General features: G+C 37.3%; 1 protein-coding gene across 4 annotated transcripts in view; it reads left to right on the top strand.

Moving 5' to 3' along the window:
• Positions 1–26532, top strand: part of dock1 (dedicator of cytokinesis 1) — a 292059-nt gene that overhangs the window by 13734 nt on the left and 251793 nt on the right. For 2 of the 4 annotated variants that reach the window (XM_015346833.2, XM_015346832.2), the window contains exons 2-12: positions 13849–13932; positions 15973–16013; positions 16580–16635; positions 17491–17587; positions 17897–18045; positions 18973–19108; positions 20726–20883; positions 21241–21322; positions 22009–22144; positions 23375–23447; positions 25488–25567. In XM_015346833.2, the coding sequence (XP_015202319.1) occupies positions 13849–13932; positions 15973–16013; positions 16580–16635; positions 17491–17587; positions 17897–18045; positions 18973–19108; positions 20726–20883; positions 21241–21322; positions 22009–22144; positions 23375–23447; positions 25488–25567 (1092 nt within the window). Of the gene's footprint in view, positions 1–13848; positions 13933–15972; positions 16014–16579; positions 16636–17490; positions 17588–17896; positions 18046–18972; positions 19109–20725; positions 20884–21240; positions 21323–22008; positions 22145–23374; positions 23448–25424; positions 25568–26532 lie in introns of all 4 variants that reach the window. The other 2 variants (XM_015346831.2, XM_015346830.2) reach the window with 1 other exon arrangement.

Here is a 26532-nt window from a genome sequence, read left to right as displayed (position 1 = left end):
GCATCTTTCAAAGCAAGAAAAAGCAAGTACTTTTAAAAGTACTATTCTCTGGATGAAGCTGTTAAAAGTAAAGTCTGAGCAGCCAACATTTTATTAACAAGGCTGAATACAGTACTGCATCTTGTCAGATACCTTGTTTCTGAAGTTCATGAACTGCAGTCAATATTGTTAATTAAACTATACTGATTCGTAACAAACATCCCATTGAAGTTTACTGAAGATTCATTGGTGAAAAAGATTATCCTGGTCAATAAACCAGGGTACAGGTACAGTGTGGTACATTTGCAAATATAATTGCAGTGATCATATGGTTTTGGAAGATGGACTGGTAATCTTCGGTGATCCTGAGATACATACTGAAGAACTGTTTGGGAAATGGTTGTCTGGAGTGTCATGTTTTCTTTTTCTGAGTGAACAGTTTTTAGCAAAGGGCCTCTTCACTGGCATCCACCACTGTTAAACTGAACGCTGCAGTAAAAGCTAATTAGTTCAATCCATCTACCTTTGATTACAGCACTCATGTTGGTATCTGGAAAGTACATGTTAAGTATCCCAGCAGGCATTCTGTATTACTGCAGGTGGTAAAATGGGACCTGTGGGCTTTTTTCTGTTACTGTTAGTTTTTTTTGTTCTTTATTTTTTCTTGGATGTAAATGGCAATAATAAAATGCAACCTTGGTTGCTGTGGTGGATCTGCTGTGCACTTTTCTTTAACTGCAGGATGTTGAGATGGCATCTCCAGAAACATCTCTGTCCTTCTTTTTTATCCATATTCTTTTTTGTCATAAAGTGGATTGCCGTGTGTTTTGAAAACCAATGTCCAATATCGCAGACTTTAGATTTGTGGATTTTTGGGGTTAGCCCAGTAACTATTTAACGCGTCTTGGGTATCATGTTTTTATCGGGTATCAGTAACTGGATAGCTGAAGTTGTATCATAAATTATTTTTCTAATGGCGTATTAGATCTATCTCATCGTATCCAGCGAATCAGTTTGCTTAAACAAACATTAATGAAAAATCAATGCAAATCCTATTATGGACACAGTTATTCTCAATCTCTTACAGACGTTTCCCCATTAATAAAAAAAGACATCTAACAAAGTGACCAATCACTGTCTTGTTCAAATTTGAGTGCATTCCTGGAACCAGTGTTGAAGCCTTTTTAGTTAATCTGCTAAAGCTAATTTTACTGAATGCCATTCTTCTTTCGAAACGATGGTTGGGGGCGATTTTGGGTCACTGTCATGATGTGAACATAGTGTATGTATTCAGAAGTGCTGATCTTCTAGAGACTCTTTCCTCTGTGTCTTTGATAAAAAGTCAATCTTGACTTTGTGTAAAATTGAAATGGCACAGATGGCATGTAGGCAAAAATAGCTGATCTAGTCAGTAGTTTCCTGGATTTCTTTTGTTCCTTTAATTGAAGGTAGTCCTCTGGGTAACAGTGTCATTCTTTTAGTGCAATTGAAATGTGTCTGGTAGGCTAAATGTATTTTGGACATATTAACCCATTAATTACTTTCTTGGGATTTTTTTATTGTGTTAATTTAAGAGTCAATCAGAGCATAATATACTGCTGAACACTACAATACATTGCATTGCTTTATCAATTGCTATATATTGAATTCAGTTGTTTAAATATAGTATAATAGTAGATGTATGAAAAAAAATGCATGTGAGGAAACTTTGTGCTTTGTGCTTTGTGAAGTCATGACTACCATGTTTATTACAATTTGGTATAAGCATACTCACTGCCTTGACATAGTGAACATGTGGATCAAATGAACATTTGGATATACATTCGGAAGGTTGTTTTTACATTCATCTTAAACAGCTGGAAGAGGTTTTACCGGTTGATTGTTGTCTTATCTGGAATTTACTGTACCATACAGTAATATACAGTTATAGAGATGTCATCTTGCAAATAACTATGATGTTCTTTATCAGGAGTGGTCACCCTCTACCTCTTTAGGTGTGCCCTGTATTTCTGTGGACTGGTGCTCTGGTTGTCTTAACCTGCAAGTGTGTCTGTTGTTTCTTCTTCTCTTTTTCTCCTTTGCAGAAAAATAATATTTTCTGGGGCTTCATATATAAATATTTTCACAGCAGCTATTTAGCGTTTTGTACTTACTATGTTTTCATAATCATGCGTCTTACAACTTAAAACGTCCTCCCCAAGTAAACAATTAACCATAGCACCATTATGTATCATGCACAGCAACTTCTGTCTTCCTTCTTTGACTTTTGTGTGCTGCTTTTATAACATTGCATTTTCGTTGTATCAGTATGGACATAGTTAAATTGTTGCATCACGGATTCAATGTTTGTGATTACCTAAAAATAAGAGATGTCAGTGCAACTGCTTGTATGTCTTGCCTGGATGACTTTCCTTCAAACTATTGAGATGGTAACCTTTTTTTATAATGTATGTGTAAGTTTATTAACATTTGCTCTGGATACTACAGAGGACCACATGCAGCATTGCCTGCCTGTTTTAAATTGCTTTCAAATGTGGTGTAGGCTTATGATTTCAGTCCTGAACCTTCTGCTTCTGAAAATGCCAGCCTTCACTTCCTTTTTTTAATCCCCTAAGCACAATCAGCCAGGAGGTGAGACTTCTCACTTCACGTTTCTACTGACAATACGGCATCTTCCTGTAACAGGGCACACAAGTGCTAGCCCATTGTCGTGTAAGGATGTTAGCTTGCCAGATTCCTCCTCTCGGTGTTGAAATGTCTGGACGTTTTCTCTGATTACTGCAAAATTGTCTCCTCATTAGAATACAATGAAGGTGCTGGCGGCTCTTCTTTGCACAAAACTTTAGTCGTTCTTCCTCACAGGTGTTATTAATTATTTCTCTGCAAAGCTGTCTTTTGCAAAATTGATTTTTTTCATTTTAATTGCAGGGTTAATTTGATGGTGCACTGTCATGAAGGGTTTAGGAATAAATAATTAAGAAAGCTGGCTTGCTATATTTCATATATATTTTAGAGGGAACTCAGAAGGTTCTGTCAGTCCTGTAGGAAGTGTTGGTTTTTTTGTTTCAGGCTTGCTCTAAATTAAAACAATCAAGCCTCTGTATGAATTTTAAAGCTGGTGATTAAACTCATTAAGTCAAGACTGCAAATAGCCTTTAATTATTAGATTTTCCTCCTCCTGTTTTGAAGATGAAGAGCCTTGTCTTCACCTGTCCTCCTGGTGCCTCAGTACAGACCGTCAGCTCAGTGGTATCTCTGATTATCACTGTGGAGTGACAGCAAAAGGAGAGGGTGGTGAAAAAGGCTTGATGACTCACATTTTGTTTTGGTGAATAGCATTTTCAGGAGTTCCAAATGGTGTACCAAATAAGTGTAAGAATATTAAACCCTTTTTTTAGAATATATAGACTATTTGATATGGGGGAACATTTAAAAAATGAATTGGGGAGTTGGCTGATGGGAGTATTTTTCCCCCTGGAATGAAAATATTGTGGCATGACTCAGGGATTTTGATTTGTGCTGTGCTTCTGCTTCATGATTTTTTTTAAGAAATGGGAAGCAATATTTTAAACTAGGCCAGAGTTGCCTTTTTATTAAAGCTTCACAGAAGGAAAAAAGAGAAACTTCAAAGAGTTCTTGTCATATGTCTATGCAGCTGACAACTGAGAAGGAAGCTGATGCCGACTCAAAGACTTCCAGGATGTCCAACAAAAATTCTATATTTAGTTCCTGGTTGGAACAAACCATAGGCTGTTGCATGAGTAATGGAATGATAGTCACACCCCTTGGTTCAGAATATGTTTGCTTTTAGTGTGACTTTGCTTCATAACTTTACTTAACAGTAATTATAAAGAGAATCTCAACCTTAAATAAATCTGGTAGAGTAACAAACATGAAGACTGATGGTGTCCCATTGAAGGAGATGGATATGGCTGAGTTATTTTTACCAGGCATTATGTTTGCTTTAAAATAGTTTGTGCTTTGATGTTTGGAGGGTGTGGCTGAGAAGTACTGTATGCATTAGTGTCCTTTGGGGTGATAAAGGGGTCTTTTAGGTCTCTGGGATCTGTGCCTTGTAAGATTGCAATGCAAGAAGAGGGATCTACATGCATCTTCACAACAGAACAGATTTTTTCCATACAGCATGTTTTTTCAACAGATAACCCATGTTTTTGCCACCAAATATAACAGAACAACAGTGAAACTGCCTTTTGGGGCAGTTAGATTGGTGATCCACTGTACGCGAGGTGACTAATGTAATGCTAAACTGGTGCCTGAAGAATCCTAGAAATGTAGGGAATGAAGCATCATCGGCTGACAAACTATTCAGTTTGTATTTAAAGCTCTCTGTGTTAACTGCTGAAATCTAAGTTTGTTTCGTTTACCCAAATACTCCTGGGTGAACAAAGTTTGAAATAAGTGTTGAAATCAACTTTATTTTTTAAAGTTTCAATGCCCACCTTCTAGGGCTGCCGGATGTCACCATAATCACTCCGTTTAAGCCATGCAGTTTGTTCATTTAACTGCGCCATGACTTGGGTATCTGTGTGTTTTTTTTTAATTTGGTATCCAAAACTGCAGAAGAGATGTGATTTGTATTGGGCATTATATTTTGTCAGTGCGTAGTGTATCCTTCTCAGGACATGTACTGTATCTTTAACACAAAATGAAACATAAAAGGCCTCCTAACTGCTGTATGTTTTGATGGTGTTTTTGTGTAAATCCTCTGTTAAAGCCCCTGGCTGTGAATTCTTGAATCTCCTCAATACCTGTCTTCTGCTCCTAGGATCAGCAGAAGGTGAGTGTGCTTTAAGTGCTTCTAATGAGGTTTAGTGGGAATTGCAGGAAATAACACTGAGGACTATTCAAAGGCCTTTACAGTTCAGGGTAGACATTTACAGTGAGAATCTGGACCAGTGAATATGTTTAACGTTTGATGGTTTTGTAATATGAAGACTGTTTTCCTTTATTTTGCAATTTGTAATGCTGTATTAATAATGTATATACTATTTCTCTGAAGCCTCTATTCCTATTCCCACTGTGTGGGATGAGGGGAGGTACAGTATATCCTCTGGGTGGAAATAAAATATTCTGTACCCTGATTGAGAGTTGTAGTAACTTTTGGGAACACAACTCATTGAAATAATAGAGCTGCTTGAGAGAGAAATTTAGCTTTTATTGAATTATTCAGTGTTTCTTGAAATAAAACCATTCACTGGAGAATGGTTCACAGATTTACGGTAAGCACTGTGAGATTCCATAAGATGCGAATCTGTTGAGCATCAGCCTGCAGGGACTAAAATACACTGGAGTCTGGGTTTTATCCATGGTGTTAAGATCCCTCTGAGACAAGCACACTTAAGGATTTTGATTTTGTTGAGAGCTTTTGCCACATTTTAGCACAATTATTTTCTTTGCATGGTTTTAATTATGCTGCACACAATAATACATTATTAGCAGATTTACATAAAGCAGCACAGAATATGGAGCATTTAGTTGAAACAAAGGAAGGATAAAACCCAACCAGGGAGGGTTAAAATAGAATAGCAGTGTGTTCAACCACCTCTGTCGTTCTATGATCAAAACTTGGTTTTTACAAGTGGTGGTCATGGCAAGATGGACTCCCAAGTCCAGCTACAGTAGATCAGATGCTCTTCCCATAGAATAGATGCTAGTCCATTATGGGGCCAGAGAGGAAAAAAATATTTTGAATAGCTTATCCAATCCAGTCAGCCTTTCAGAGGTGTGAGGAAAGTAAAGCACCATGATCAGACCCTTGTATTAATATGCAGGAAACAACTTTACACACAGATGCCTGAAGCCAGGGTCCTGAAACTGAAAGAGAGCAGTGCCATAATTTCACTGTTTTATAAGTCTCACAAATACAATGACAGAATTTTAGGGCTAGCTCTTCTTTGCTGCTGGGGAAAAATACACAGCAGTCAAATATGTCATACTATCTGTCTATATGTATACACTATGGATCTATATATATTTACTGTACTGTACACTAAGGATCAAAAGAAACTTATTGCTCAAAGAATTTGTGTTATTTGAAAAATATTTGTATTTTGAGTAGTGGTTAAATGTTGTAGGCACCAATATTAATCATTCATGGCTGATACAATGAAATGGCTTTGTTTCTTAAGCACAAAATCCCTGATTAGTAGGAGCGTTGTTTGGGCAGGTGATGAAGTAACTTGTTAATTACTGGTGGATATCACCAAGTGTTTTAAAAATGAAAGTATGCATATCCAGCAGGGCAAAGCATGTCCTTACACTGCTTGTATAACAGCGGTCTTCCAAGATGAGAATGTGACAATTATACTGTTGTCACCCTGCTTGTCAGACTTGAGCCCCATTACACTTTTTGTGGGATGAGCTGGGATCATGTGTATCATCTGGGACTCGAAGACCATTGAACAGGCACATCCTTTGTCTAGATTGTATGAGTTTGGGTCCCTCTGACCGTTATCCCTCTGGGTTAAAGCTGTGCATTTAAAACACCTTTTAGAGCTTACCAGACAATGGAAAAAGCCAAGAATTGTGTTGGAATTCCACGTAAAACAATGACAGTAAAATAAACGGACTGGCTTTTAGACAGCATGGCGGCACAGTGTTTAACATTGTTCTCTCGCGGTGCTGAGGACCTGTGTTCAATTCCCACAGTCCAAAGCCATACTGGTAGATTAAGTGGCTTCTGGGAAAAATTGGCCCTGGTGTGAATGTGTGTTTGTGTCTGTGTTTGCCCTGGGATGGACTTGTGTCCTGTCCAGGGTGTATCCTGCCTTGAGCCATTTGTTTGCTGAGATAAGACTCTGGTTCCCCTGCGATCCTGTATTGGATGAAAATGTTAGAAAAATAGATGAACGTTTGACTTTCAAAGTTTCTAATAAAAAAAAAAACATGCCAGTTAGCTTTGAAAACTCAAGGAGGTACTTCTCTTCTTTTATAAAAAGCTGAAGAGTGAGGCAGATATTGTTTCCCGATTATGGTAGTTCATTTCATCTTGTATGTAGTATCTACTTAGCAGTCTGCTGCAGATGCTATTTTCCACATAATTATGGAATGGGATAATGAAACCTTCTCCCAACCTAATCACCAATTGTATTTTTCTGCTCATCTGAATGGAATGCAGAAACCCAAGGGGCTGCCGTTAGTGGAGTGGATAACGAGGTATACCTTAGTCGTCCTGTCAGTTCAGTACTTGAAGTTTAAGTAAACATGTTGCTGAGGATGTGACAAACTCTTTAATCACATTCCAGCTTTCTTCTCTTAATGAACGGAATTAATTATTTAAAAAGATGCTTGTGGTATTGTGCATTAAGCAAAACTCCATTAGCAGCCTGACCCAGTTTTACAGTAATGGGAGATGTGCTCAAGGCTTTTGGCATTTTCAAGACTTGATTTTATTACTCTTATTATTATGGTTATTTCCATTGCAATTTCATGCCTCAGCCATACAGTATGTCATTTGTTTACAGAGTGAATCCCATTTCCTGCATTTTTTATTTCCTTTGTATCTCAGTCCATTACGATTGACCCTGGTTTCTCCAGTCATGGTGATTATGTTCCCACTAGCTTAGACTTAAACTGCCTAGGCCGAGGATTTGTAAGTAGGATTTGTCCATGTTAACTGTTTAGCTGAACTGCACATGACAAGAAAGAAATTTCAGATTTGTTATAGTTGCATTTAATTAGAAATGGCAAAGCTTTTAAAGCGTTATTTGATTATCCATCCATCCATTTTCTGTCATCCAATTCAGGTTCGCTGGGGAGCCACAGACTATCCTGCAAGCAATGGGCAATAGGGCAAGAAATGCCAGCCCATCACAGTTTTTTGATTATGCATAAAATATTTCAAATCTTGTAGGGCCAGGCTAGACTTTTTTCCAAAGCTCTCCCACTCTGTGAACTGGAAATGGTTTTGGATGAGGGCCTCACACATGCAGCTGGTTGGTGGAGATTAAAGACTAAATTGATTTGTCGGCCAAACTGGTTGATCATCTATACAGTGTGAAAATGCCGTTAAAGAGTAGTGCAAACTGTCTTGCACTAGAAGTGCAAGCTTTTTGCAGCGCACATTTTTGTTTTTCATTTTTTTACATTTCTCTACAGTACATCCAAGTAGTTATCCCTCATTAGCAGGCAGGGCTAAATATTCTGAAAGGAGTCAATGCATTTTCATGCTTTTTTTGCACAGTTAATGGATAGCAAGTGAAAACTAAAAAGGTGAAATTTTTGAGTGGAATTTTATGAGTTTTTTTATTTTCATTTTCAGGATAGTTTTTACTCTTGTGTCAAGGGCCTTTGAAAGCAGTCTGACCCACTGCTTTTAGTCACTGCCAATTGTGCGATGAATTTAATTGATTATGTCCATTGGTCACATTGAATATATGATTGTGCCTTAGGTGTAAAAATGTAGGGAAGCATTTCCCAAACTGTTTAATGCAATGTGAATAGACAGTCTATAAAAAAATTGATGCTAATAATATTTTTCCTTCTGATTAGTTTAATAGGAAATGAGCGTTTATAATATGTTTTTCATGTGCTTTTACCCTTTGTTATAGTAATGCTATGTTATATGCTGCTTACGTATCCTGTAAATGTGAACTGGATATTCGTAATACACTGCTAGAAAAGCAGAATGCAGAAATAGTGCACATAATTAGAGGATCTATGTTAAATTAATGTGTGATGAAAGGATTCAAAAACATTATCCCCTTAAAAATAACTGTCAAAAGTTACTTTTCATTTTCTCGTAGTCCTCTGTAATATGAAACTTATAAAAATACAAGTTAATTTTTTCCCCAAACAAAATTTGTTTGGCTTTTATTTACCCCTTTTCATTCTTTTGTGAGTTCTAAGGAAGGCTAATCCTTTTTTGAACAAATTCAAATTTGTCCTATTAGAAGGACGATTCGTAATTCAGCTGATTTTCCTGTGTTCACCCCTCTTTAGTAAAATTTATTCTTTGTAAAATAAAAAACCTCTCAAAACACATTTGAGCAACATGTGTAGCGGTTGTTCATTGTGAATGAATCCCCCTTGGCCCAAAATGTATGTGTTCTATCAGTTTATTCCAAGATGGGTTCTGGGAAATGCATGCTGACGTCATGCAAACACATAGGCAATTTTATCAGGTGCATGGAAGCTTTTTGAAGCCTCACCAAAGCTTCACCCTCACTTGTCTTTCCATGGCTGGGATGAGTGGCTTGGGTTTGACTTGCCCTGTGTGCCTTACACTAATCTCAGATCTGGGCTGAGATTTATCTCATGGTCTCACTCATCTCTTTCACTCTAGAGTTCTTATCCTGGGTCAAACACAGAATCTGAAATGAGGCATAATGTGGTTTGATCTTTCCCTGTGTGATTACAGGTTTTTTTTTTCTTTGAGGAGGAAGGTAGTGGCAAGGAGATGCAAGCTAGGTTTGCTCTGTGCAAGGTCGTTTTTTTTTTTCCCCACATTCCCTGAAGCAGAAGGAATCTGGAAGTTAGCGATGGTGTCAAAAGAACCCGAAATCTCAATGTTGGCTTAGTGGCTACCACCATGTGTTCTAATGTGAGTGTCACATTGGACAGGTGAGCTGGACAGGTGTGGAGGCTTCTGTTCCCAAGCTGGAAGTGTCCATGTGAACCCCAGGTTGAAAAGGCCAGCACATGAGGACCTTTAGCACTCTTGTTTCAGACACCTCCTTCCATGCTTGCCTGGAGCTTTTTTTTTATAGTACATAAAACTGAAAACACTTTTTATTACTCTGGTAGTGAAAAACAGAAGTATGGATAATTCTACAGGAAGAGGTAGATACAAATGGGGATTTAAATTTGAATCACAAGTCGGAGTCACTTAGTTGGGAAGCCCTGTTACAATATAAAAGGAAAGGAACTAAACATTGTCCTGGAAGACCTTAAATAGGTAATATCCATTGTGTATAATTAAGAGAGGTGCATGACTCATGCTGTTAAACCTGCAGATGACTTTATCCATCACCTACACGCAGGCCTTCGAGGAAAAATAATCCAGGTAGAATATTAGGATTTTATGGCCAGCAAACAGTCATTGAATTCCTTTGCCAAATTAAAAAAAATGAAATAAAAATACTGTATGCATATTGCACACACAGTTTAATTTGGTTGTCTGCGCTACTTTTACAGTATAATGATTATTACCGTTGAAAAATGACAGATTGATATTTAAATGGATTGTCACTCAAGAAGGCTCCCTTGAGTTTCCTGCTAACCTTGCCTGTTACCTGCCCTGATATGCTAAACACGTTTATTAAGTGAATCAATAAATGAACTGTATTTAGCTGGGTAATTATTAAATCATGAGTGCAGATGTCATGGTGTATGTCTGCTAATTTCAGCTGCAGAACAGTGGGTGTTCCAGCTAAAATAAAAAGCAAATGCTGTGACTGCAGTACAAATACATTGGAGTTGCAAAAATGTGATCTTGGATCCCAGCTATGCGTTTATACAGTGCTTTTTTCGCCCCCCCAGTCTCGAGAGATTTCCTGTCAGTTCATCATTGAATAATTTAAATGGAAACTTCTTTTTGATGGGTGTAATGAAAAATGCAGCACTATAAAAAAGGTTGTGTTATGGAATAACATAGAGTGGTAAAGGGACATTTTAATTGGACTGTCATCCAAGTGTTTAATCAGAATTTGGGAGCCCCGTCTTTCACACAGTGGGCTTTTATTCATGTTTGTCAGTCTGCTGCTGTTCTGTGCTCTGTAGTTCCTATCTAAAGTCTATTCAGGTGCTTTTTTTATATGCTGGTGATCTTCATCTTTGCTTTCAGTTAAACCAAACATCACCCCGTGGTGAAACTTTGACACCTTGATGCCTGTTGAATGCTCCTAGGTTCTGTTTTTATGTTTGGTGTCCTTCCCGGTGTGCTTCATCTTGTCTGTGGGTATTGATGGTGTCCATGGTCTTGACTCGTGCTGGAATACTGTTTTTAATCTGTTGCTAATAAAAATGATTGCACTGAACCTTCACATGTGACTTCTGCCTGTGCCGTAGGTTCCTGCAGGCGTTTCCCACTGTGCAGTGTTAAAGTTTATACTGTCACCTTGTGCAGGGAGACCCACTGACATTTTTTTATTAGTTTGTCAAGTTCAAAGTTCCACAATATGCTTGCAGAAAGCTTTTTTGGTGGTAGTTACACATTTTCTGTTTTGCCATAGGCTTTACCTATATCTAAAGTAGTAACAAGGTTGCCAATATGTTTATTTAACAGCTAAGAAACAATGATCAGTTAATAAATTACTAGGCACAAGCAAGGTACAGATAAAACAAGAACAGGTATTGAAAGTAGACAACATCAGCACAGATGCTATTTGTTTTTTGTGTTATGGGAAGGGATTTATTTATATTTTATGGCATGTTTTTGACACATTGAACTCTGGGAAGAATCATGATTGGAGAGCTTTAAAGTGTCAACATGACAAATGTTTGATAATAATTAGCCAATGACATTGATTTTACCCTGATGTGTACACGATTGAAATTCATTCCAGCTCTTGGTGAGTGTACTGTGTTTCAGGAGTAGAAGTGGAATACTAAAGATTGCAATGCCAGCAGAAAAAAAACACAAGATATTATAAAATACATTGATAGTCAAGTTCTTGTAATCACTTTTAGTTCTGCACTGTGCCAGTTTTGCTAAATATTTCCTATTTAACATGCATGTAAACATGTTCAATTCATTTTAAATGTTATGTTTCTTGTAAATAAACAGCAGCCCTGTCTGTGTAAAATGGGATATTCAGATATGTCTGATTTCAGTCATGAGTCATCTGTCATCATCTGTCGACTGCAATAGCCAATATCAAATGTTTTCATTCCTTAGCCATGGTTTCCGGCAGTTGAAAAGCATAGTGCTGCTTGTCCAAACATACACTTTGTGTGAATACCAACAAGATGTACTCAAGAATACTGTTTTGTAATAATGCACCACAAGATCATTTGCTAGCCAGCAGCCACGATGATACATTATCGCATATCTCTCAAGTCTCACACATTGTGATCAAAAGTCATGGTTTCACAACTTGGTCTGAAAGTGTCCTGCATTTGAATCAGGTCTAGGGTGATTAAAAAATTAAGTAATGAACATGAAATCTTTGAAGTTGTAGTCTGTTTATATACATTAATAAAAAAACTATCAATACAAATAGTGTTTAATTTCAGTTTGCGATGGGAAATCTCATGCATTGATATTTTTTGAGAGCTTTGTTAGTAATTGATGTAGAAGAACATGCATCATTTCTAACTAATCATAAAGGGATAGGAAGTCACTTAATTTTCTAAGTGGGGAAAAAAAACACTTATAGCCTCAATGAGCACAACATAATAGTGCCTTAATAACAATAAGAACACAATGATGGCTTAATGCACACAGAAAATAGATAATAGCAATGTGTTCAAAGCACAAAGCTCTTCTTGGGCAGCATTATGGGTAGCCTGCATCCTCAGTGAGTCTTGTATAATCAAACGAGTTGTTGTGGTCAAATAACATATTGTTCATGACAATGTTGTTTAGTTACAATAATAAGATAGCTAGTCAGAGGACAAACTAGTACAGTAATCTAGTTGTCAGGTAGCTGCTGGTCTAACATTAATTGTCATGTGCCTGAGGTTGCCACCTGGTCTGAGCTTTTTCCTGTGGGAAACCCTCCTTGACTGATGTAGAAAAAAGCACATTTAAAGACCATCCTTTTTGTTGAAAACATGCACTGATATAATTTGTATGAGTGAAGTACTGAACCAACTCATATTAATATGTCTAATGATTTTGTCTAAATTAGTTTCATATTTCAGCAGCTGAGTTTATAGGAGCAATGTGATTGCAGTATCATGCTGAAGGATACAACTGCAGTGCCCCATTAGGGATTTGATAGACAATACGGTTGCAGGTCCAGAGCTCTAAGTAGTACTCCATGCTGCTAGAATGAACCCAGAAACAACTGTCAGACGTTTAAGGATACATTTACATTAAAGTGCTGATGTTTTATTAAAAGGGACAGCGACAATGAACCTGGTGGAAACAGCTAGTTGCAAGTATTCATATAGGCTAAGGCACTTTGGAATAGAAACCGTGCCCCATTAAGATATTAGTCTCACTTTTTGTCTATCGTTTCTTACTGATTCAATTGAAGCATGAAACACCACAGCCACCTCTGCCTGGAGCTGCGTTGAAAAAAGTAAGCAGAATTCCAGAGGGAGTAGGTATTACATTCCTAAAGCATGAGGAAGTAAACTTTGCCTTGATACCTGCTGTTCAGGAGTTTAACCGTTGCTGCTGCAGCAGGAAACAGAAAAATGTTGCGACTGTCATCTAAGGAAAATAAAGTCCTTATGTCCGTATATGATCTGATGTCAGTTCTTTAAATATATTTTAAAGCACTGTGCCAGTAATAGGCTGTAGAGACCTTTTTTTCACCTTTAAATTCCGCTCCTTTTCTCCAAGGCTTCTACAGTGTTTTCTCAAAATGGCCCCTTTGTTAATTGCTTGGTGAAAGGGCTGATTAAGACCAAACAAAACCTTTCCCTTGCTGTGTAATCCTTGGCTGACACAGAGCCTAGCTAATCAACTCTCTTTTGCTGTTACAAATAAGCGTTCTTCTCACAAGGATTATTTGCACAGCTTACGTTTGATACAAATTAGTTTGACTTATGTAAATAGGGGTGCCGGGATAATGGCAAAACAATTAGTGATTGGGTTTGAACCTGGGGGGGCATGGCCTTGAGTGCAGTGCGTTCCAAACCTTTGGATGAAGCTGTACCCACCACAGCCTGGGGAGCTGATTGCCTTTTTCCTCATATCTGATATCACTTTACTCTTATTGCTTTTTTTCTCCCTAGCAATCTATAATTATGACGCCAGAGGAGGAGAAGAGCTGTCTTTACAAATTGGAGACACAGTACATATATTGGAAACTTATGAAGGTGAGTAGATAGAAGCTCAGTGCTGAGCTGATGATGGTGTGGGTAAGTTGTAACATTTACAATGTAATGAGAATTTTGCAAGTAATTCTCGGGGTATTACTGTTTTTCATCTGAATGCGACTGAGACTCCAATATGCTGATATCTGTATTTGTTTCTTACTACAAATTCACAATGTTTAAATTCTGTTTTGTTAAACCCAGAAAAAGAATGCCCACCAGATTTACAGTATTTATACCCCCAATGCAAAGGAACAAAAGACATCATATAACAGAATGAGTTATTGATTGGATATTTCTTTCTTAAGGAAATTCTAAAAAAAAAAGCTATACTGTAGTTGCAATAGAATTGCACTGTGTAAAGCCATTTGTCATAAGGGAATTCCAGAAAACTCAAGGGTCATATCTATCCACACCTCTAAATAATACTTTCAATACAATCCAACAAAAGCAAATCAACAAGAATATTCTGCTCTTTGGAAGTACCATGGAAGCAAAGGCCCCTGAAGGTTTCCTTTTTTCCCCACAGTATAAAAGGAGCTAACGCATGGAATACATTCAGCAATAGCATGCATCTCTATAGTGAAGGTCTATGGAACCTGTAAGCAAATGGTCAGCAGCCTCCAGTTGGGGCTAGACAATAAAAGAACGCATTAAAAGCTAAATGTACTTATTTCCACTATAGGATCTATCCATTTTTATTTTTTGGCTGGTGGTATAGGGGCAACCCAGTCAGGGAAAGGGCACATGTGTATCTTGCCTAAAAGGCCTGTGAAAGAAGTTCCAGGGGAATCTTTCAATCCAAAGGAAACACGTGGGGATCTCCAAACACAGTCATTTTTGGGACACACAGTCTTGAAAACTACCATTTTAATGTCACCTGATTGCAAGGAAGAAGCCTCTTCTGAGTGTGAACCACAAAAAGAAGCAACTCAGATTAATTGAAACATCTGAATGACCATTGGCCAGATGAAAGGAAAATTGACTTTTCTGGACATGCTCATTTGTGTTATGTTTTCTTTAAAAAGTGGTGAAGCTTTATTGAGAAAACGCCCATCCTCACAGTTACTTTGTTTTGGGTTGGTTTTGCCGCTGTGGGTCTTGGAGCCCTTCTTGAGGCAGAGGAATCTTGAACTCCCACATGTACCATAACATTTTGGACAACCTGGTTCCCTCTCTCAGGAAGGCCAAGCTTGGGGCCAGCAATGGACATTCCAGCACAACAATGATCCAAAACATGATTCTAAATTGACAAACGAATGTTCTTAATCTCAATCTGCAGACCTCAGTCCAATTGAACATCTGTAGTTTGAACTCAAGAAGACACTTCACAAATGGAAACCAAAGGGTCTGGCAGACTTTGAGCAATTCTGCCTGGAGGAATGCTCAATAATCCGTCCTCAGAAGTGTCCCAAATTCATCGCGTGGTACAGGAGGCATCTTGTTTATTGCGACATGCCAGAGTAATTCACTAAACACTACAGGGTTATAAATAAATGTGACCCTTGTGTTTTGAGGTCTTATGTTTATGTACTGTACTGTTAATACTGTAGGACTGCCCTGTGCAGTTCTGTGAAAATGTGTTGTAATGTCTTAAGATTTATTAAGGAAGCGCATTATCCGACCTGTATATATTTCTGTGATACCTTTTTATTCTTATTTGATCAAGAGTATGAATACATCTGGAGGGTTGATTCACTTATGTATTAGACACATCTTAGAATGAGTTGGCTCCAACTTTAATTATAATTTGCACTTATTAGTTTATCTAGCATGGGAATATAACAAAAAAAAAAGTTGTGAACACAATTAAAGTGATGCTGGTAAAATTCCAGTCTGAAAGTTCTAAAGCCTGCAGGCTCTGTTAGGTAAAAAGAATGTTTTATTTTAAAAGCAAATGTATGCAAAATTTAGTTTTTTTCCTCTGAATGCCCATTTGAATTATGGGTTGTTTAATTAACAGAGACACATCTGTAGCTCTGCCTCTGTCCTTGCTGATTTCAGTAACTGTGTACCTATTAAATCTTATTTTTTTTCTGTTAGGCTGGTACAGAGGATACAGACTAAGAAGAAAGTCAACAAAGGTGAGTAGAATCTAGAGCAAAGGCATCTTACACATACATGGAAACAGAATCTATCTATACACCTGAAGAAGGCTCCACGGCCAACATTTTTGTGTTTTCTTTCTTCTCTTTTCAGCATGGAATAAACCTATTACTTGAATCTATCTGTAGCTTGTTTCATTATTAATCATCCCTACCTTTTGTCCAATTCAACAAGAAAAAAAAATGTCATCTTGGTGTTTAATGTACTGTTTGTAGTGTAATGCAATAGATTTTCCTTGCCATTAAATGTAAATTTAAATGTCAAATTAAAATGTTGTACTGTGTATTTGTGTAATTTTACTGTCACAAGCATTAAATTAAAACAGTTCAGGTGGGTAGCTGCATCAGCATGCGTAGTCTGCAAAGGAACAAGTCATAGGTTTATTCCATGCTGAAAAGAGAAGAGAGAAAACACAATGTTTTGGCTGTGAAGCCAAATTAAAACAGCCATTTTAATGGTTAACAGCTGGGAACCTAATTTACAACTTTGTGGAAGATTTTAATTTGTTGTGGATATATTTTAATTTTTTGTGTTTCTATTGTAGGGTATATTTCCTGCATGCTACATACACCTTAAAGATGCTACAGTTGAAGGCAATGGGTTAGTTTTCAATGTACCTTACATAACTTGTTGGCCTGTCATGTTGTGTGCATTGGCAGAAGCACTATGAACTACAGTACTACAACTGCACAGCCCACTGTCAAAAGTGTTTGTGGAAATTGTATTTATGATGTCTGACATTTTGCATGCAAAGGGCTTTGTCTGCTTTGTACTATAAGAGTAACATGCTGATGGATGAGTAATTATGGTCCATGATGGAAGCTCACATACTGTATTTGAAAAGGATTATTGCTCCCTGCATAAGGAATGCACATTGTGTCTTATTGGTATTGAAAAAAAAATTAAGGTGCAGTGTGGTTATACTTGAAGCAGTCTTGAAGGCTTTTAGTTTAGTTAGTGCCTTCAAGGCTTTTCCTGCTGCAAAGTTTTGTACGATGTAGTCTTCTCATGAAAGGGAAGAACATAACCGCCTGATTCAAAGGAATATCTGTCTTTTTTGGGAACTTTATAAAATGGTGTCTGAAATGGACAGGGTTAATTCAAAGGTTCTTGTCAGAAATATACAGTATCTACTAGTACATTGAGATTTTTAATGGAAATAGAAAATGTCTAATAATAAATAATAGGGAAAGAAAAGAATATCAGTGTTTTAGAGTACTTTAGAGTATAGACATTATTCAGATGTTAAGGTGAAATGTCTATACATGGGAGATACGGTAAATTTTTGTAGCTGACTATTTGGAGGTTATTGGTCAATAGATGAAGAGTGACAGCCTCTATGTTTCTTTCTTTCATGAATTTGAAATATTATGCTTTCGCACACAAAAAACTCAAAATGCTAAAGTTATTGTTTTGATTTCTGCCTTATTTTGAAATGGTTGCTAATCTTTGTAGGCAAAAAGAAACGGTCATCCCTAACGAGCTGCCTTTAGTTCAGGAAGTGACCACTACTCTGAGGGAATGGGCTTCCATATGGAGAGAGTTGTATGTGGTGGGTATTTAAACAGCATTGTTGCCATCCTTGTTTTTGTAATTTTTTAATCATAATGATTTATAATCCATTATAAATGTATCCAGAAGCTCACAAACATGCACATCCTTCTGCTTCTTCAGATAATGCAACATATTAGATTAATATTTTTCACTCTGTTTAAACATCTGCATTCTGTTGAAACTCTAATGAAACTTTAAGTGCTTATGTGTCTGGAGTTAAGCTGTCTCGGTAGTTATTGAGTATAATTTCATGTCTTGTTGTATTCTGTAATGCATACTACATGAAGTTTGGTTTGTATTTCCACAGGGAGACAAAAGAGAGATGTTCAACACTGTCCGAGACATGATATACGATCTCATAGAGTGGCGATCACAGATACTGTCTGGAACCCTCCCACAGGATGAACTGACAGAGCTGAAACAGAAAGTCACCTCTAAAATAGATTATGGTAACAAGTAAGTACTACTGTCAACTTCATATAGATTTGCGCTTTTAATATGCTTCATTTTTTAAAGGAGTTCTGGTATTCTGCCTCATGGGATCTTCTTCAAAGGGAGATAAAGAAACAGTCTGGAAATAGCAAAGGTAGCTTTAATCTGAGAGTCTGATAGTGTAGAATGTGCCAGTCTTATTGATAATTGTTTGGGAAAAAAAGCATTTTAGGAGTGTCCACAATTGGAAAAGGAAAAGTAGAAACTCATTAAAAGACAGAGCCAGTGCTGCATGGTTCTCCCTTCTGTTTTCATAACTCACAAATTTGGCGGAGAAAGCTGGTATACTCTTGTTACCCATAAATTAGGGCCGTGTGCTACCCTCCTTCTGATGGAGCTTCCCATTACGCCCATACCTAAAAGCCGCCCACAAGCATAGCATCTGACACCCCAACATTGTTAAGCAATTTTAACATTCTTCTACCTGCCTGTGGCTTCTGTGACTGGTACTACTGTCATCTAAAGACCTCTTTTAATTTGCAATAGTCTGTCACTTAATCCTAATTATCCTTGCAGTAAAACTAAGTGATGTCTCTTATGCCTGATTTCTTTAATTCTTTATGATACCTTGACAGTGACCAGTTCGGTGCTTATGAATAAAAGACAACAACAACAACAACAAAAAAACACATTTGTGCTACAGAGTAGTTATATTTTATTTTTAACATTTGAAGCTAAACAGTGAATAAGAATTTGCAGAATACAGCCATTCCCATTTGGGATGTTCCCTGAGGTTCCTTTTACTCAATTCAAGACATAAGCGTTTAGGTCTTTAAAAAAAAAAATCATGTTATGAGTATCCTTCCTATGTTTCCTTATTTACAGGTCAATAGAATATGCTCATGCCAACATCTTGTTCATTTGTTGAAATTGTTTCTATTTCTTGATCAGATACCTGGATCTGGACCTTGTGGTGAGAGATAAAGATGGCAACATTCTAGATCCAGATCAGACAAGCACCATCAGCCTGTTCAGAGCTCACGAAGCTGCTTCCAAACAGATTGAACAGAGAATCCAGGAAGAAAAGGTATTTTTTTCATACGTAGTCTCCACCTTTAAAATTACAAGTGATTCTGAAGGTTGAATGGTCTGCAAAACAATACCTGTGAGGCGATTTAGGTGTTTTTTGTAAGTGCTGTAGCAGATTTGGTTTTGCAACATTGCGTTCCAAAAATAAAATGTAAACTTCTCATACTTTCCTGTTAAGAAAAACACTAGTCTTTTTAATCCCTTCCATCCATGAATGAGTGGGCAGTTTGAAAACTTTAATATAGTTAACCTGTCCTCATTGTTTCTTCTTGTGGGCAGTTGCTGTATTACTCTGGAAGAGACTCCTGCTGGTACAACTCTAGTATGGGATAATTGTTGTGTATTAGCATCTCATTTCTCTGCAGTAGACACTCCAGATCTAGTTTTTTTTTCTTCCTGCTTGAGCTTGAGTCTTTGCCCTTGGCAGGTTGATGAAGCGTAGTTGTTTCTAGAGAGTGATGGATAATGAAGGGTACCCAGAAGCAGGGTTGGGGGCTGCGTACATTTTGTAGATGCAGGCTACTGTGAAACTTGAAGAGGATTTTATTCAAGGTGTCTGCTGCTCTGAAGAACAGCAGTGGTAAGAAGCCTGAAGTTAGTAGTTCTCTAAATCAGCTTATGTATGCAAATAGAGAATCATCCTAGTTGTGCTTAATAGGATTATAGGGTCTGAGACATAAATTATGTGCTCGTAGTTGCGGAGTAATTCTAGAAGCCTTACATTACATTACAGGAAGGAAATCTACTACTTTCTAGGCCCGTCAGTTCTCAGGTCTTGTAATATCCATCTGTGCCTGCATGAATACGTCCATTTAGATAAATGTAATAAAAGCAATAAATGTAGAACTACATATTTCAGTAGGTGCAGTGATATTGAAGTACAATTATACAGCTGTCTCCCTGCCATTACATTTTTATTGGATCTCAAGAAATCAAAATTACAAAATAAAATGTACTTTTAGATGCATTATTTTGTTTTCAGACTTGCATATGTTCAGATGTGTTTGCCAAATATGGTTTTATATAGTCATGTTCCAGAAATGAACTGCAGTGTCTGTTGGCAAGGGCAAGTGGCATTTTTCAGCGCAATTATATTAAAAATTATGGAAGAGGGCTTGGGGCGAGGTGCGTTGTATATGGTGGAAAAACAAATTGGCAACACAATATCCTTTCAAGAAGAATTCCGAAGTGTTCACAGCTGAGCAAACCCTCTGTGCAGTTCCCTGTAGGACAGCCATGTCTGCAAATTATATAGAGGAAGTGTTGCTACATGCTAAACACCACCTGTAGCAATTCAGAACTTTATTTCCTTCTCATGAAACACTTCAGATTAAAATCACTGCGTGTCCGGGATTATCTCATAACCTTTAGCTACATAGTCTCATGTTGAGAGACCTAACAATGCTAAATTTTAACGTTTTTATCTTCACATTATACTGCATATACTGTATATATATATAGCAGCAGATCAGATGAAGTACTGTCCTGTGGATGAACTGGAGAAAATGGCATTAAATCTTGATTGATATGACTGGCTCTAGCTGCCCCGTTGTAAAATCTGTGAATGAACCAATCACATTTTCAGAGGTGAATGTTTTTGTCTTTTCCATTGCAGTCCCAGAAGCAAAATATTGATTTAAACAGACAAGCCAAATTTGCCTCAACTCCTTCCTTTGCCCTGTTTGTTACCCTGAAGAATGTGGTGTGCAAGATTGGTGAGGATGCTGAAGTTCTTATGTCCTTATATGACCCTGTGGAGTTCAGGTTCATCAGGTATGTTGTTTCTTTTCCCAATGGGATGCTCTCCTTATTAACAGTCTCTGCAGCTGTGGTTGTAATGATTGGTTTCATGGATGTCTTTCACAGATAAAGTATTATCTATATTGCTTAGCCTGTTTTTCTGTAGAGAATGTTTTTTTTCTTTACTGTGTACCCGTTAGATAATAAACACACATCGTAACCTATCCGTGCGTTTTATCTGGCCTCTCACAGGACAAGTGCAATATTCAAAATAAAAGTCAGATTGCATGCAATAAAATGTGTATGGATTTGGTCAAATCCAGTGAGGTTTAAGTTGTTCATTTTAGTGATCATAGAGATGCTAATTTGCTGTTTTTAATTTTCTTGTAGTGAAAACTATCTAGTGAGATGGTCGAGCTCAGGATTAGTAAAAGATATTGATCAGCTCCACAACCTGCGGTCTGTTTTCACAGTGAGTGTCTCTTTCTTTTCTATGTTGGAAAGAAACCTCAGATGCCATTCATGTCTTCCTGGGCTTGGCTATTTACATGCTGCCAGAGAAGTTAAAGGGAGGGTAATTTGGCTATGTCTGTTAAGAAGAGCTGTTCAGTTTTGGAGATGTAGAGCTTAAATTAAACCCCAGGGCTGTTTACTAAAGGTCATTCCTCGCTAATGGCTGCTAAGAGACCTGTAGGAGAGACGGGTTACATGATTGTTAGCAAGAGCCGAAGAGTCCCTGGTGGGAATCTCAGTAAGAAATGAACCATTGGTCAGAATTAAAGCTGGAGGTTTAAGCATTGTGTGTGCAAATTGCAGAAAATCATTACAAAAGTTGGCTTTTTCTGGAAATGCTCAATCAGAAATGTCAATCTTTTCAACTGTAGAAGGTGCATAGCTTAATAGGCAGCTCATGCTTGACAAGGAGCTAAAATCAGACACATTTTATTCCAAGGTGATGTCGACTTTTGCCCAGTAAATGGGAAGGTAAGCCGGGCTGTAGCCAATTACTTTAGAAGCACATCACTTTCGTAAAACATTCTTCGAGCCTCCAGGAGAGGAATCTGCAATTACCAGAGAATGCATGTTGTTCCAATTTGCAGTGAAGCAATGTGCAATTATATCTTTTATAATTATTGTGTTATTTTATTTTATGTATAGGATCTCGGAAGCAAGGACCTGAAGAGAGAGAGAATCAGCTTTGTTTGTCAGATAGTTAGGGTAGGACGCATGGAGCTGCGAGACAATAATACCAAAAAACTGACCTCTGGTCTCCGCAGGCCTTTTGGAGTAGCAGGTAATTTATTCGTTGTAACTATCCTGGCCCTTTACTCACACCCAGTGCAATAAATACTGTAAAAGCAATATTTAACTTTGTGGTCTACTTCTTATCTCATCCAAAGAATGAGATAAAACATCTTAGAAGATCAGCTGTTTACTCGTTGATATTTTAATTTTCAGTATGGGACTGGTTATTAATACTATAAATATACATCCTGTATACATACTATAAATGTATATGAAGTTTGAAATACAAACTTGTTCACTGTCCTGGAAAATGAAGTGTGCTGTCAGACAATGAGTTGATCACCTCCAGAGACTACCTCATTAATTCAGCAAAGGCAAGAATTGGGAAAAGAAACAGAAAATAAAATGTTAAAGCTAGGAAAATGAATAATTCAGATTGAATTATTCACAATTGTAAGGTAGAGGGAGAAGAATAGAGGGAATTTTCACTAAGATGTCCTCAAAGGATTTTCTTGAACTCATTGACCTAGTCCAGTGTTCTTGATGTTCTTGTTTAGAGTGACAGCCCTCTTTTGATTATTCTGCATACAATGGTTCTCATTCAGTTATATATTGTTTGCAACCAGTGTACAATTTGCAAAGGATCTAGATCTCTGGGTTTGGTCCATGAAGAAATGGTAAATTATTTCAGCGGACTCATATTTTCTTCTTGGGCAGCAAAAAAGTGCTGATTAATACAGTGTGCTTGATGATTTGCTTCATAAACAGAAAAGACAAAAGCACACAATATCACTCCTTAGCCCTAGTAATTAGAACTGTGTGATAACTGCTGATATTGCAGAGGATAGATAGAAAGCTATCCAGAGGAAAAATGAAAAGAGACTGAGCCATCAGTATAAACATCAAACGTGTTTTTGAAGTCAGTTTTGGAGGCTGTTTTTTCTGTCTTTCTTATCCTCTACAGAGGCATCTATGTGGGTCAGGCATGGAGAACCAAGGAGTAATTCTTTTACCTTTGTCTCTACTGTACACTTTTTTTTTTGCAAATGCACAATTCCCTATGTCCGGTTGCTGGTCACCACCTTCTTGAATGTTGATGGAAAATACTGTTTTGTGATATAAAAAGGGCATCTAAGCATTTATGTTAATGAGTGGGCACTTCTGTGTGCTTTGTATTTCTGTGTTGTGTTGTAGTAATAAAAGAAAGGGAACAACTTCATTTTAGGTTGTTTGGGTCAGGGCGGGCACAGTGTATTAACTACAGCTTCCTGTGTTCCAGTAATGGATGTCACTGACATAATAACTGGCAAAGTGGATGATGAGGACAAGCAGCACTTCATTCCTTTCCAGCCGTAAGTATTTATGAGTGACAAGTAAAATAGCATTGGGAGTCAGAAAATCATTTGAAGAAATAAAACATTCTTTTGAGTTTAAATTGGAAACCCCATTACAGAAACATTGTGGAAATCCAGAAATATTTGTAATTAAAGTTTTGTTTTAGAAATTTGTGGTCTGGATATTGACAGGATGTGTATGTGGTTTGTTTTTACTGCTGTAGTCTTTAATAGGCTAAAATAGAAGTCAGCCTTAAGAATGCCCAAAACTGAGTGAGACAACACTGTATTTAACACACAATTACTCCTTAAATAGCTTAGCATGGATCCAATATTTGGTACTAAATTAAAACAGATTTAAATAAAAATGCAATTGTCTGGCCTCTCTTTAGCTCGGTTTACTGTACTTCACTTTAAAAAAAATGTGAATTCAATTTTATTCTATAAAGGCATACTGTGATTAAAGATATTCAATATTCATGAACTTTAGTTTGCTGATTATTCAGTTCTTTTTTTAAGTGATGTGCATATCTTGTGCAAATAATTGAGTCCTCTTCCTGAAGAATGTTATATTTCTGATAACCCCCGAAGATGTAGAAGATAAAGAGATCTGCAGTAGATGGGGTTTAAGAATAAAACAAATAGTTGTTTAATAAATTAATGTAAAAAATGTGCTTGTGGAGCGGACTTAATTGTAATTCATTTAATACTTACGGCAGAGATCCTTAAAGCTTTACAAATCACTGTAATTGCTATTTTGTATCTTAAAAATAGTCAAACCTGTATATAAATCTTAGGGGGAACCCTTTTTAAAGGGGTGTTTGCAATAATAACTTGTAAAATTCACTCTATGCTTGGCTAATGCTAATGCTAATGATTTGTTTTTATATGGAAATGTCTTTTTGATATGAGGTGCTGGCCCCCTCATGTCAGTAGTAATTGACGATCTCTGCAGTGTTGCCAACAGTCCTGTGTTCTTGGAAGTCTGGTCTGCTCTTTAAGATTGATATGATACTGTGTACTTTGAATAGCAAGATGTCTGTTAGGCAGCAGAAGGTACAGATTATAATTTGATTTAGTCAGGCTATTTTGTTGTCTCATAATTCAGTCCACTTCTTATTTGCTTGAATTTTGGAACAAAATCCCCAAAGATTATAAAGAACAATACTCTCCTCTTTTACCTTTACCTCATAACAATGTACTGTATCATTTGGGGCTGTACAAAAATGTGTAGTTAAATCTTAACTATAGAAGGCATGGAATTTATAATTTTCAGAATCTTCATAGTAGTTTTTGTGCTTTCAAGTGAAGTGTGCAATCCCCTTGAGTCCTGATTATTTTTTACAATAATGCTATATAAAGCATTATAAAGCATAACCTGCCACAGGTTCTTCTTTTCATTTCTTTGGAGTCTCACTGCCTATCCCATATAAATCAGAGTTCATTGCAGGTAGCATATCTTTAATCCTACCAGGCTGCATCATCTTTAGTTTATTTTTCTTTAGATGGTGATTAGAATCATTGATGTATTGCAAAACAAATACCTGCATACTGTTTTTTTGTCTTTCACAAACACTGCCACTGTGGCCCCATGTGTGTTTAGTATGAAGTGCATCTATTAAGCCATGCAGATTTTGTGCTGCCAGCAGTGAAGGAGGCCAGGCTGGGGGAGGGGATGTTCTCTCAGAGCTTGCTTCTCTTTTTAGTTTGGGGACCATGAAAGGAAACAAAACATTTTCTGGTTTTGCTTTTGTACTGCGAGAGCAGTGTCACAGTTTCCTAAATAATGGTCTTCCTGTGTGTCTCTCTTGTTACCCATCCTGTTTCTTTTGTCTCGCTTTTGGCTAACAATGGCTTTCTGTGTCATGATATTGGCATCAACGTTTGGTGTGTGTGTGTCCCTTCCCCACCCCTCATTTGCTGTACCCTTCCGGTGTTCTGTGCTCCCCTCTTTTTCCTTCTTCCTGTGGTGTTGCCCTCATGTGCATACTCCAGGCTAGCATTGGATGACGCCATTCGACACAAGCAGCTGAACATATCATCCCGTTTTTCACCCAGGGTGGCGGGAGAGAACGACTTCCTTCAGACAGTCATCAACAAAGTGATCGCTGCCAAAGAAGTAAATCACAAGGGCCAAGGTAGGGGTTTTGTTCTGGCTGGAGCACAGAATTAAAAAAAAAATCCTTGTTTTCTGTGTTGTGAAGGCACATTTGTGGTTTAAAAGTCTAGCTAAGACTGTCCCATTTCCCCCAAGTAATCAAGAGCACTGAATTATATGGAGTGCTAGGAAGCCGCTGCTGGATAGAAATGTGTATATAGAAATGTATATTTAATTTAATTTAGATTGCACAACATGCTTAATATTTTAAATTTCCCCCTGATGGAGAGTACAAGATTGTACTTGCAAATGGGTTTCAAAAAGTTGGAAAACACATTCTTATAGAAACAGGTTAGTTTTGTGATAGCCCACAGAAGCTTATTTAACCTTTCAGGTAGCTAAAATACTGTGCATTTGCAAGAAAGAATAGTAGATGATTCCATATTTTATTTTATGGCGGATGGCAATGGCACTGGTGTAGAACTCTTCACATTCTAAAATTCTGGCCTTACACTGTCATTGTGTGACAGCAAGTGTGCATCAATTTAGCAAAGGCATTTCCTTTTTAAGTAAAATAAAAGAAGTGGGTTTTGTTTAAAAACTTAACTCTCAACTTCATAAAGTTATCCCTTGAATTTTTTTTTTACCCCTTTGTTTTTTTTTTTTACATCTAATATGCAAAAGCCGGCCAGAATGCCTGAGTATAACAGGCGTCCTTTTTTAGAAACCATTTTAGGTTAAATTTAGTCTTAAGCTGTACTTTCCAAGTACAATCTTAAGCTGCTTTAAAGGAAGGGGTTTCGCCATTTGTAATTGGTTTGTACAAGTGGAGATGCCTTGATTTTAATTTGTGGTGGATACAGTAAGTCTGCTAATTTGAAATGAAAGCAGAGGGTAGGAAAGGATTTTACCAGTAGCTTTTCAAAGGCCAGCAGTGGTCATGCAGTGAACTGAGCTGGACAGTATTTTTTATACCAATCCAGATTGTGTTCAGTGTTTTACACA

This window comes from Lepisosteus oculatus, chromosome 4, assembly GCF_040954835.1.
Source record: "Lepisosteus oculatus isolate fLepOcu1 chromosome 4, fLepOcu1.hap2, whole genome shotgun sequence".
Lineage (NCBI taxonomy): Eukaryota > Metazoa > Chordata > Actinopteri > Semionotiformes > Lepisosteidae > Lepisosteus > Lepisosteus oculatus.
Note: the sequence above shows the minus strand (reverse complement) of the source record. Positions and strands in the feature narration are given on the sequence as shown.